Source organism: Neopelma chrysocephalum, unplaced genomic scaffold (genome assembly GCF_003984885.1).
Source record: "Neopelma chrysocephalum unplaced genomic scaffold, ASM398488v2 Primary Assembly neopelma1_141, whole genome shotgun sequence".
NCBI classification, from domain to species: domain Eukaryota; kingdom Metazoa; phylum Chordata; class Aves; order Passeriformes; family Pipridae; genus Neopelma; species Neopelma chrysocephalum.
Window position 1 is genome coordinate 2,573,271 of NW_020897803.1, and position 12,413 is coordinate 2,585,683.

The 12,413-nt window shown below is 39.2% G+C and overlaps 1 protein-coding gene across 2 annotated transcripts in view; it reads left to right on the top strand.

The window, feature by feature from the left end:
- Positions 1-8,852, top strand: part of EPHA3 (EPH receptor A3) — a 206,343-nt gene extending 197,491 nt beyond the window's left edge. For both annotated transcript variants that reach the window (XM_027699756.1, XM_027699755.1), the window contains exons 16-17: positions 3,602-3,757; positions 5,176-8,852. In XM_027699756.1, the coding sequence (XP_027555557.1) occupies positions 3,602-3,757; positions 5,176-5,281 (262 nt within the window). In that variant the 3' untranslated portion in view covers positions 5,282-8,852. The remainder of the gene's footprint in view (positions 1-3,601; positions 3,758-5,175) is intronic.
- The last annotated feature ends 3,561 nt before the right edge of the window (positions 8,853-12,413 follow it).

Genomic DNA, 12,413 nt, shown 5'->3' on the forward strand with positions numbered 1-12,413 from the left:
CCTAGGCCTTCCTTGGTGACCAGTTTGTAACCAAGGAAGTGCCCAGATTTACCCGGTATTCCCTACGATTTTTACGTAAGCCGGGGTATAAGAAGAAGGGAGGAAAGGCCTTCGCTCTCTTTCCTTCCGGCGGCTTTGGAGGTGTGGGTTCCCTGCTGTTGAGTCTGTCGGGTTGGGGAGTGAGGCCTGGGAAGGCCTTGTCGACCTTGGGAGGCGGAGGCTGCCAGCAGTCGCTCCAGCATGACTCTCCGTTGTCCCAAGGAGAGTAGTAAGATATTCTTTGCTAATTCTTTTAGTTGATAGATCTTGGGCTATTGATCGGGATATATACATATATATTTTATTTTGGTTTTTGTTCTTCCCTTCCCCTTTCCCTTTCCCTTTTCCTTGTGAAATTGTATATATATTTCAATTGTATATAAGTGTAAATCAGCAGCGCTGCTGATGCTTTTGAGAAAGCACGCAGGACCACTCTTGAGGAGAAAAGACAACGCAGAAAGAATCGAGCCTTGCAGAATATACCATCTAAGGAGTCTTTCTGCTGTGTCTTTTGCAACCGGACTTGCCTTTCTCGTATTGGCCTTTTTAGCCACCAACGCGCTTGCAAGAATCGTGGGTAGAGCCCTTCCCAAATCTTCGTTCGCGAAGCCTAGCCATGAAAAGTGTAAATATATTTATATATTCCTTTAGCTGTCTCTCTTTCGTTTTGGTTTTCTCGGGTTTTTTTCTCTCCCTCTTCTCCCTTGGTTTTGGGGTGGAGGGGGGACTTCTTGTGGTAAGGTTTGGAGACTTGGCAGGGAGCCAGCTCCAAACCATATCATTGTTAGACCTGAATTCTGTGCCTCAGCTTGCCATAATCATAAAGCCCATAGGATTTGTGTTCAAACGAGCCTCTCAGGTTTGCTCCCTCTCAGGGAGCAATTTAACTTTACAAAATCAGCTTTTAATTACCTAAAATTTGCCACAGGAAATTACTTTATGTTTTTTTAAATGCTTTCCCCCTTAAAAGAAATGGACTGTGGAAGGGTTAGACCAGATTTAAAAACTGAAGGTTGGTTGTGTTGTTTGGAGGAAGAGATGGAAAGAGAGGGGCTCCTACAATACAAAGTGGATACAATACAAAGATTGTATGTGGACAACTCCTCTGTGTATTTGCAGAAATACCACCCTTTGTGCAGGAGAAGTGGCAGGACATTTTTGTTTTCTTTGTCTCAATTCCTGGATTTTACAAGTTAGTGTATATCTCTTTCTTGCCAGGCAGCAGCTACCAGAGATGACATTTTCATGCTTTATCAGGAAGGGCTCTAATTATGTTTTCAGTGGTCTTTGTTGTTACCAGATAGCGCAGCAAAAGTTTCCCTGTGCTGTGACAAAAAGCTGTGCTAATGATAATAAACTATGGTTCTCCTCACTACTGCAGATGGCTCAAAGGTTAATTCCAACTGTTAAAGTAATGGGCACATCCAGAGAAAGCTTTCAGCAATAGGGCATTTTGTAACTGGCATCTCACTGTTAAATTTGTCTCTCTAACCTGAGTCTTGCTGATATTTTTTTTTTTTAAGGCAGCACATGTCAGTAAATACAACTGTGTAGACAGGCACACAGGATGAACAGGATAGAAAGTCTTTCCATGGCTGTTGAAAGATGACATGATAGGGTATGTCATAGTCAAAGTGACAAAGTAAAAAGAGTTAAAAAAAAAAAAAAAGGAGGGGAGAGAAGAAAAGATTTAGAGAAATGTTCTATTTCACTTCCCCTGAGCAAACATGTAATTTCCATGATTTCTTTTTAATGGCTCTCTTCTGAAACTGGTAGGTACTGATTTATGAAAAGCTGTAAAAGATCAGGTGGAACCCTGCAGGACGTCGTTTACAGCTGCACGGATTGCAACCCATCTAATTTGTCTAGTAAAGTGTGAGCTCATGGCGCACATCACCCAGACCATAAATTTCATGTTCAGACCTTCTGTCTTGGGGCTGGGTCAGGGGGAAAAAACCTGCCAGTGCGTGCAGATGCTCTGAAAGCCCAGCTTTCCCTTGGTGCGTGTGAGGAGACATCACAGACTCTTCGTAGCGAGGCAAATTCCTGTTCATTGATAAACAGTCCAGATGTCCTCTCTGAGGAGGAAAGTAACTAATTTTTGTTTGGATTCCTACAAGAAGAAAAATGATACTTTACATTGCTGGTTATTCCGAGGTCACTTGCATTAAAATTAGGTCATATTTTTTTGTCATGATGATACTTTGATCCAAGTAATAAACATAAAAGCTCTTTTGGGCCATTCTTAATTCCTAATCCTAGAGACCTGTTCTATTTCAACTTGTTTATACTTTTTTTTTCATTAGTGATTCTTGAGTCAGACCTTGTTTTATTAGACTTCAGTTAAAAAAGCATACTAGGCTCGGAAACAAAAAAAATCCATGCTTTATCATTAAGAACACTTCATAAATACTCTTAATTAATGTCTTGGGATTCCAGACAGTATACCCAGAAAACTATAAATAAAAAGCATTAGCTCTTTGTGGGACAAACAGTAGTCAACAAAATGCAGACCTTATAGCTACTGATTAAAATTTTCTTGGGCATGATTATCAAGCCTGAGCCTTTAACTGGAGGGTGTTTAAAGCTGGGTATCAGGAAGGTATCTAAGATATGGTTTTAGCATGAGAACAGTACATGAAGTGTGCTGCTTCTTCTGTCCTCAGCTCAGTCTTTGTGTTAGTGCAGATATGCTGTGCTTTCCCTTCTTTAGTGTTTTGAGGGCAGGGTAGGTTTCTGGTGTCTTCTGTTGCTTTTTTTTGTGTTTCTAACTGATTTCTTCATTGTTGTCTCTAGTAGACAACTTGGATACAAATTATGGCAGTTCAGAATCCTTCATGAGCATCACATTAATTTCAAAGGCAGAGGATGATTTGGTTCTCACTTCTAAATTATTTGTACGATATCCCTGTGGAAGTTTCAGTCTCAGAGTGAGCATCAGCTTTAAACTAGGCATGGCAATTGCATTTTACATTTGACTGAGTGTATTTTATCACAAACCTCCTTATTTCTGCCCCTCTGCACTGCAGAGTGCAAGTCTTGTGCTGTTACACTTGCCTTACACATTCACTTAACATTTGATTTTTAGGCTTGGTACTATTTTTTTAAAGCCACTAGTGTTTTACTATTTGGGCTTCTAACTTAGTAGCAGCATTTGGGATTTTTCAGTGGGCTGCAATATTCTGGATATTTCATATGAGTAAATTCTATCAACATGGTTGACTTGGAGCCCAGAGTGTGCATCGTTTGTCTGTTGCTTTGGACTAAGTGAAACACACATATATAATCTAAGTCTTGTCTTTGTTAATGCTTTGTTTAAATGAGCATTTAATGAATTGGTGATGCTTCAGGCATGAGAAGCTGGTGTTCTTAAGCATGATGATGACACAGCATTTGTCAGAGCTGCCAGCATCAGTACAGTTCATTTGTAGCTTACACAGATGAATAGCAAAGCCACATCCAGCCTGGAAGCTTTTGTTTAGATCTAAGTTTAGATACAAAATAAATCTGTGTGTATCCCTGCTCCCTAAGTTTCATTGCATTCCTTTTTTATTTATTTCAGGCCATCAAATCTTCTCCTGGACCAAAGCAGCATTGACATTTCAGCCTTCCGTACGACGGGGGATTGGCTCAATGGTTTTCGGACAGGGCAGTGCAAGGACATTTTCACGGGGGTGGAGTACAGTTCCTGTGACACAATAGCCAAGATTTCTACAGAGTAAGTTGGAATGGGCTGTGGCTCTTCATCATCTGTTTTGGCTGAAGGTACAAGTTTAAAACATAAGCATAAGAGTAGCGTTTTTATACAGAGTTACCAATTGTTAGCTAAAATGTTCTTGCATTTAAAGATACAAAAGCAAATTATTGTAGTTCACTCTACACCTGCAGGAAACCTGTGCAAATGCCATGGTCCTATAGCTTTTTCTCAATAAAGACAAGGAAATTCCCTCTTTCTTCTGATACAGTAGTACATTAACCATCTGGTAACCAGCATCACTTTATTTTACTCACAGTTTAGGAGTTTCTCTCTTGGTTTTTTATATTCTGCCTTTCATATGAGCGTTTCTTCACAGCTGGCACATGTGCCAATCTTTTTCTTTATTGCCCATCCCATATTCCATCAAACCATGTGAGATAGTTCACACTCTCTGTAACTGTTTTCCTCCTGCATGTTAATAATAATTCAGGGGCTGAACTCCCTCCTGCCTCCAGTTTTGACATTTAAACATGATACAGTTGGAAGTTTAAAACTGGCAATGTTATTACATTTTAAATGCAATCCACCTTTGTTCTAGTGATAAGGGAGAGTAGGGTATTATTCTTTCTGCACCTGAAAATGCATCAAGTACAGATATGAAGTTAAGGCCAAATGAAATCTTAATTCCTTGCTGGGCTAACTGGATATACAAGTTATGAAGAAGTAAGCAGCTGTGGTACCAACAATTAAACACATCAATGCCGTTAATTACTGTATTATTGCAACTATAAAAAGGGTGCTAATGGCTTTTTATAACAATTACCCTTTGGGGACAGTGCAGAAATCTTCTAGGAATGCCCAATTTCCTGTGAGCCACTGGTTAATTAGCCCTTCACAAGTGTGAAACCACTTTGTGTTGTACAAGGTACAACGAGGCTGGACCTTCTGGACAAACAAGAGGTGAAAGACAGGGTGGACACTGGAAGCTTAGCCATGTAGCCCTACGTCTTAATGTTGATAGCAGAGTTCAGGGGAACATTCAGAGGGCTCAGAATATAATGGAAAATGTCAGCAGTGCCCAGGAAAAGCAATCAGGTTGACAGGGGGATGGAGGTGTTAGAGAGGCTGGCCCAGGAGTGAACCCTTTGCCCTGAAATCCCAATGCTTGTGTCACTGGAGAAGACTATTTCATTGTCTTCTCCTCCAGGTAAGCAAACACAACAAGGCTAAATGAGGTTTCACTCTTTTTTTGTGTCCCCCTTGTATTTTCATACAGGGGCTCAGTATTTTTCACAACAGGTGCTTGTGTTTCAGCAAAATCACTGTACCTGGAGGCTCCTTCAGTGCAAAATGAGCAACTTGATTGCTGATTGCTCAGATCGGTGCTGGGAAACAGAGACAGTATTTCACTCACAATAATTCTTCTCTTTTTTTTCCAGTGACGTGAAGAAAGTTGGAGTTACAGTTGTGGGGCCTCAAAAGAAGGTCGTTAGCAGTATCAAAGCTCTAGAAACTCACACAAAGAACAGTCCTGTTCCTGTGTAAGGTACCAAAATGATGTTGCTCAGGAGAGAAAAACAGAGAAAAGTTGCGTCACTGGTCAAAAGTGATGGCTGATAAACGGCAGAATTTAAAGGAGCTCTTTGCAACAGCTTTGGAAATGTAATGGTTGAGATTTCAAACCCACTGAGACACTCAAGTATTGAGTATAAATGCCTTAAAAATAGGAGCAAACTTGTTTTCTATCTGTCAATCCTAAAGGGTGGGTGCTCTTGACTGACTGTTAATGCAGACGACAAATTTCGAAAGAAAAAAATTTGTTAAAAAATTCTACCAAGTAAAAACCAGTCTTACTAAAACCTAGAGCCATTTGAATTTTGAGTGACTGAATAACACAAAAAGCAAACATGGACATAAAAGCTGTGTATTTGATCTATACAGCAAACAAGAAGAAATAAAGACTTGCAGTATTTTTATACAGAAGAGATCTGTAACAGGTATTTTATTTCTTTAGAAGCAAGGAAAATAGAGGACTATACCTCACAACCTGTCTGGCCATATTTACTATAATGTCATTGTAACATGCTATTTCAGCTTCAGGAAGGAACACAGAAATAAAGTTTGTAGTGACTTTGAGTTAGTTGACAAAAGATTTTCACCATTATGTTACCTTCCCTAACTATGTTCATTTAAATAGAAACAAGTCTTAATTTTTAATAGGCTTATTTATTTTCTTTGGGGTTTGGTTTGTTTTTTTTTCCATTATTGTTTATATTTATGCTTAAATACCTTAACCTGGCTGTATTATTGCCAAGTGCCAAATGTTATCAAAACTTCGTTTGTTCAACCTGAGAAATTGTCTGAGGGTTAAATAATTTTATACTCATAATACATGAAATACAGAAGGAAAGAAAGATGGTCTTTTTTCCAGCTCTGACAGTAGACAAAGCATGTGGACTTGTTGGGATTTCTTCTATTTGCTGTGAGTGGTATTTTAAGCCAGGCTTGAGTTTTGCCACTTGTGTGTGTATCAATCTCTAGATCAGTATCTGCCCCGCTCAGGCACATCTCACTTACTTCCCGAAAGCCTGTTTTTATGCCTTAATAAGGACCCCTATTCTTAGGTTGTGTTCAGGTGTATCTGCCTAAAAATATAAAAAAAGAGCCAGGGTTGTTGCATCCTGCATTAGCTGATGATGCTTTTTGAGTTCACTGGGAGATATTCCATCTGGAAGGCTCTGCTCCCAGTTCTGGGAACTGGGAGGTGTTACTACAGCCACAGGGAGTTATGCTGAGGTGATGACTTGCAGCCAGGGTGGAGTAGATTGTTTAAAAGGATGACTTAAGCTGTGAAATGGGGCTTTGGATTGTAATTTTACATACATCTGATCTAGAACACCCCTGTCCAGGTGCTGCCATCCTGTAGGGGACCTGAATTTTTGGCACAGGCCCCTTGGGCACCTGTTCCTTGAAAGAAAGCAGGAAGGAGCCTGTCTTTAGGAGAGCATTCACATCTCTCAGTGGAAAAGGAAACTGGGAGGTGGGGTGTGAGAGCCCTCCCCCATCTTCAGCATCTTCCACGTAGCTTCCCAACTCCTAAGCTTAGGGAAGAAGTAGTTTCTAGGGTTTGTGGGGCTGAAATTGTTCTTTCTGGGTCCAGGACTTATGAAACATAGAGACACAACATTTAGCAGACATTACTAAATAGAAGCAGAGTTAGGGACTTCTTCATGAGTGCTGGCAGTAAACAAACTGTAAAAGACTGGATTTGAAACACACTCACAGGATAATAATTAGGAATACTCTCTGAAAGAAAAATGAATAGATTTTAAAGTAAGTTGAAATTTAAAAAGAAAAAAGAAAAATTGAAGAAAATTAAAATAAAGCATTTAAGATGTAAAGAACACTTCTCTTGATCTGCCACTATCTATGGCAAAATGCAGCATGCTGAATAGAAAAGCTGTGTTTTCCCTTGCTTAGTTCATTCAGAATCTTTCTTTTCTTCAGGTTGAGGTTGCTCTGAATCAGACACTACCAGTGAATTTAAGTGACCAAAATCCATTTGCAAACCTTATCTGTGTGGGGACAGCTCTTTTAACACGTTCCTCGTGACATTTCTCTTCAGCTTCATTCTGCTGCTGGAGGGTGGGAGCGAGGAGGCTGGGCTTGGGGGGGCAGACATCTGTGAAACACTCCTGAAAACCCAGAACCAGTTCTTAGAGTTTTAGATGATGACTGAAAACTTTGCACCAACCACCCTCAATTTCCTCCTGTCATGTATCATGTCGTGTTCCTTGCCCACTGTTTAGGCATGCTCAGCATAAAGATTAAATCTCACTGATGCTTGGGAGAAAAAAAAAGAGATTCAATTTTGCTTTTCTTTGCTGTTAGTAGAGAGTTTTAAAATACATTTATTTTTTCTCTCCCTGTCAAGAAGTTGATTTGTACTGTAAGTGGCCTCTGTTGCAAGTATCCTATACTCCCTGTCCCTGTGTACATATGTATACATAGCAGTGTACAATTCTTCATTGTGGAGTAGAGAAACTAGAATTTGTGTGGCCATCTTCCTGTACAGGACTTGCATCATTTATTGACATCAAGCAAAAGGCAACTGCTCATAAAATGACATGCCCTATTATTGGTTCTGTATCTTTAAATATAGTTTCCATTTTTATTTATTTCTGTTAACATATCTAGTTTTTTGTGCTGTAACTTAGCATTCAATAAGCAATGTATAGATGTGATTTGATTGGCAATATGTATTTACTTTAACTTGTATTTCAAAGCATTACTTACTTATTTAGATTATATATTGTGCAATTGTAGATGGCCTCTTACTAATGTAAAATGATTTGTAGTGGAAACATTTATATTTTTATAATAAACATAATGAAAGTATTTTTTACATACTGGAATACTGAGATGATTGCTTGGAGGACAAAGTAAATTTATTTGATTAGTGTGATAAAATTGTAATTAAATATGGATACATTCTGAGTGTTAAAGCATGGGTTCAGAGTGAAAGCTAGATATTACCTATATTATCTATTAAAAGAAACAAGCAGTGCAGGTTTTAACTAAACAGACCAGCATTTGTGCTTAACTGACCTTCAAAGACTTTACTTTCTCCATGGATACTGAAAATCATCATCTTCTACAGCCTGCTTATGGGATATTGAAAAAGCTGTCATTTATTTTAGTTGTGTCAAGTATTTCCAAAATTTTGGGGTTTTTTCCTCCCTTGCCAGTGGACCTCTTTTCATCTTATTACTATGTTGAATCGAGTAAAAGATGTACTTTTTGACAAAATAAAATAGCCCACAGCTTACTGTAATTTAACCCCATGACCATTTCTTGCCTCTGAGTATCTGTATTAGATATTTAGCCCTGGTTTTATGTCCCCACCAAGTTGTTTCTTTATGCTTCACAGAAGTACAGGGTCTTCGAAAACACCAACATGCAACACTCAGGAATTCTTTCCCTAGAAAAATAGGAGTGGTTTGGATGTTTGCCAGTTCCTTGAATTTACAGAGGAATTTCTGTACCATAAATGATTTTGCATGCTTTTGTACACTGCTCTGCTTACTGGTGCAAAACAATGAATGACATACCTGTCCTGGAGTCTGTAAGTTGATAAATTTTATGGACATGAGTGTAACATACTTTTTTTTTGGCATTTTTCTTGGTATCTTCAATTGAAATGGGAATCACAGAAAAGAGTGGCTCAGAATTGGACTTGACTTTAAATGACAACAGCTGGACTGAGATCCACTTGTTCTTCCTAGCATTGGTGTGACTCATGCTGTGCTGTGGGGGATACATATGGTGCCATTTTTACTTCTAATGAGTGGGTTTATATATAAATGCAATATTTGAAAGACAGGGAAGCAGCTCTGAGGCTCTAAACTACGCAGTGTACAAACCATTTTCACTGTGAATAGCTTTCACTTTTGCAGCTGTGTTACACTGACCTGTGTCTGTCCCTTTATCTTTACTGGGACATTGTATTTGCTTTATATCCTAGAGGGCACAAGGGCTATTGGTGTTTTTATAACTGTTGCCTTTACTGTAAAACAGTTTTAGTACTCGTAGCCAGTTCTGGAATGGCAAGTAGGATGCATTGACATGAAGAGCAGCAGAACCTTGTTTCAGCTCAAATCTCAAGAGATAAACTGCTGATAATGAGTTCCACAAATTCGGATGTGCTTGTTGTGTTTTCTTAGTAGTGCCCAAAAGGTGCTTTTCCACTTTGCATTTCTTCTCAACGATGATGCCCAGACCTAGATATCTATACCATTAAAAGCCCAAGCAGTGCCAAATGAAATCAGACAATTACTTCTGCTGTCTCACATATGCCACTCCTGTTAGTTCAGACAAATATCCATACTATTGACTTCCTTTCATTTTCTCAGCGACTCTAATTCCTCAGATCCTTCCCAAACTATCACTGCCTGGTCAGTAATTCCTCATTTAATATGTGTGTACTCCATTCCTTTTTCAGTCCTTGGTCCAATTCTTTGGTATTTCTTAATGAATTTTACTTTGCCTATTTAAAAATATTTATCCTAGAAATATTTCTCTCAGCCCTGATTCATTCACACATATAAATATGCACATGCTTATCATTCCAGGTTACTAATGCAAATGGTGAACAGCACAAAACACAAAGGACAGCTTTCTCCTGCCTTCTTCATTGTGTTTTTCAGATGGCCAGACAACATCTGATAAATGAAGAATACTCAGTACAAGGAATTTTTCAGCTCACTCTGCTTTCACATTAAAATGATTTCATAATAGCCCATATTTCCCCAGTTAGCTCATAAGAATGTCATGTGGGACAGCACCAGAAGTCTTAGTAAAGACAAGATAAATCACATCTACTACTTTTTAGATTATCCTGTCACAGAAATGAATTAGATGTGTTTGACATGATTTGTTTATTCTTGACAAATCTTAGTTGGTTTCTTAAGACCTTGTAATCCTCCAGCTGCTTAGAAATGTATTGTGTGAGATATATATATCTTTTTGGTATTTGAGGTTAGCATACCTACTCTGTAATTGCCTGGCTCTGCTTTTCTCCTCTTTTTAAAGCTGAAGATGATCTTTGCTCTTCTCCAGTTGCCTGGACTCCTCCAAGAGAATAACCAGTAGCTGCCCCTGCACTGGTCTCTTAAGTTGCTATAGCAAATCTCTCGACTTTGCAAACCTGAATGCATCGATCACTCTGTCTGACTCCCAGGACTCCTAATTGTGAAACAGACATAAAAAACACACATACAAATGTTTTTACTGCATGATCAGGTTATGTTTTGGATTTTTGCAATCAAGCAACTACTGTCTTCATTAAAGAAGCATTTGGTTAGCAAATGTCATTATTTGCTTTTAATTAGAATTGAACAACTGAGGTTCATCACTGCTGTATCACTTTGAAATTAGATGATGAGGTCAAGCAACTTATGAAGGTAGTTGAGGTCCACTGTTTAGGGTCATTAGAAATCTTTTTATTCACTCTATTCTATCCACATAAGGGTAAAAATACCATTTATCTCCACTCTTCTTCTACGCAGTTAATCCTAATATTCTTAGAAAGTTCAGCTTTTAAATTTCTTCAGTACAGTGAGTTTACTCACCATGGATTTGTAATTAATTCTGAGTTTAGTTTGCCAGCCTTTAAGAAGTGTATGTTTGCAAAAGGGTCTGAAATAATCAGAGTTTTTATTCTTAATATTTGGGGATCTAGGGAAGCAGGTGCTGAGTTTTTATCTGATTCATCACTAAGCCGTGTGTAAGCAACAACAAAGCACATCTGGATGTAAAGCATCAAACATGAGGTCTTGGGCACTCACTGATATCATTTTCATGTGTATATACGGTGCCTGTGGGTATATAGAATGCATTTTTCCCAGAAGAAGCTGTGCTGTAGCTGTACATTGAAGCTGCTTCTCAGCTGGCAAAGTACATATGCCTCAGTGACCCTGATCAGCTGTGAAGCTGCTGCCTCTTCAATGCCTCAGTCAAAGCAGCATCCACCTTAGGAATGCTGTGATCCTCATCCCAAAATGCTCCTGAGGCATCAGCCCAGCCCACCCCACAGGGCTGGATTTCTCCTCCTGGCACACGGCCTGCAAGGACAAAAACCTGAGTGTTCAGTCTCACTGTGTTCATGGGAGTACGGAGTAAAATGGTTAATATTAAGGTACTGGGCTGAAATGAAGCCAGAAAATACATATAAATGTTAAAAACTATTGAAAAAGAAAATGAAGGGCTGGTAGCTTGTTGCCACAGTCTGACCAGGGATTCAAATAAGCATCTCTGATGTTAATTTTTCTGTTGGCCGTCCTCCCCACCCAGCACAAAACAGTGCTTTGGTGTGGTTTAGTTTGAAGTGTTTTATTTTCACAGAATGGTTCACTCCTTTCACTGTCCCTACTCTCAGAGCTCATGCAATTCAGCAAGTAGGCTCAAACCACAAAAGTTTTGTGTGTCCCAGCACTGCATTTCTCCTGCAGACTTTCCCTGGTACCTGCTGTCCCCTGCTGTCCCCACCAAGCATCGTCCTGATCCCTCCTCCCTGTGCTGGCAAAAGCACCTCCCCATCTGCCGTGTCTTACAGACCAACCTCCCAGAAACCCCAAAAATCAGGATGGGAGATGACTTAGGAGATGTTTTAGAGTCAAAGCAGTATTTCAGGAGTTTCACTTTTGCTTGCCTTGCTGCGCTTTCCTTTTCTGATCTTGTGCCATACAAGTTTTTCCATGTGAATCCCGCCAGACACTGAGATTTGCCTGTGACTTTTTTTACCCCCTATAAACAACATTCAGTGTAGACATTTCCTCCTATTCAGGATTTCGAGTGGTAGAATAATAATTTTAGCTACAGAATGGTGTGGTTTTAATAAAAACAGATGATGACTAAAATAAAAACAAAGAATATTAAAAAAAAACACAAACCAACACAACAAAATCCACTTAAAGTGAAGGTTACTGAGGTGAGTATTGTCTCTTTAGCTCATAATTTGGACACAGGCTGGTAAAGTAGCAATCTTGTGTATTGTCCCCATCTTTTCTGCATTATCTGGGTGGCTTTTTACACAGCTACCTGGATATTTTTTAGCAAGTTTGATCACTGCTTGTGCTGGTTTAAAAGTTAACCAGCAAGGCAAAATGAACTCAATTCA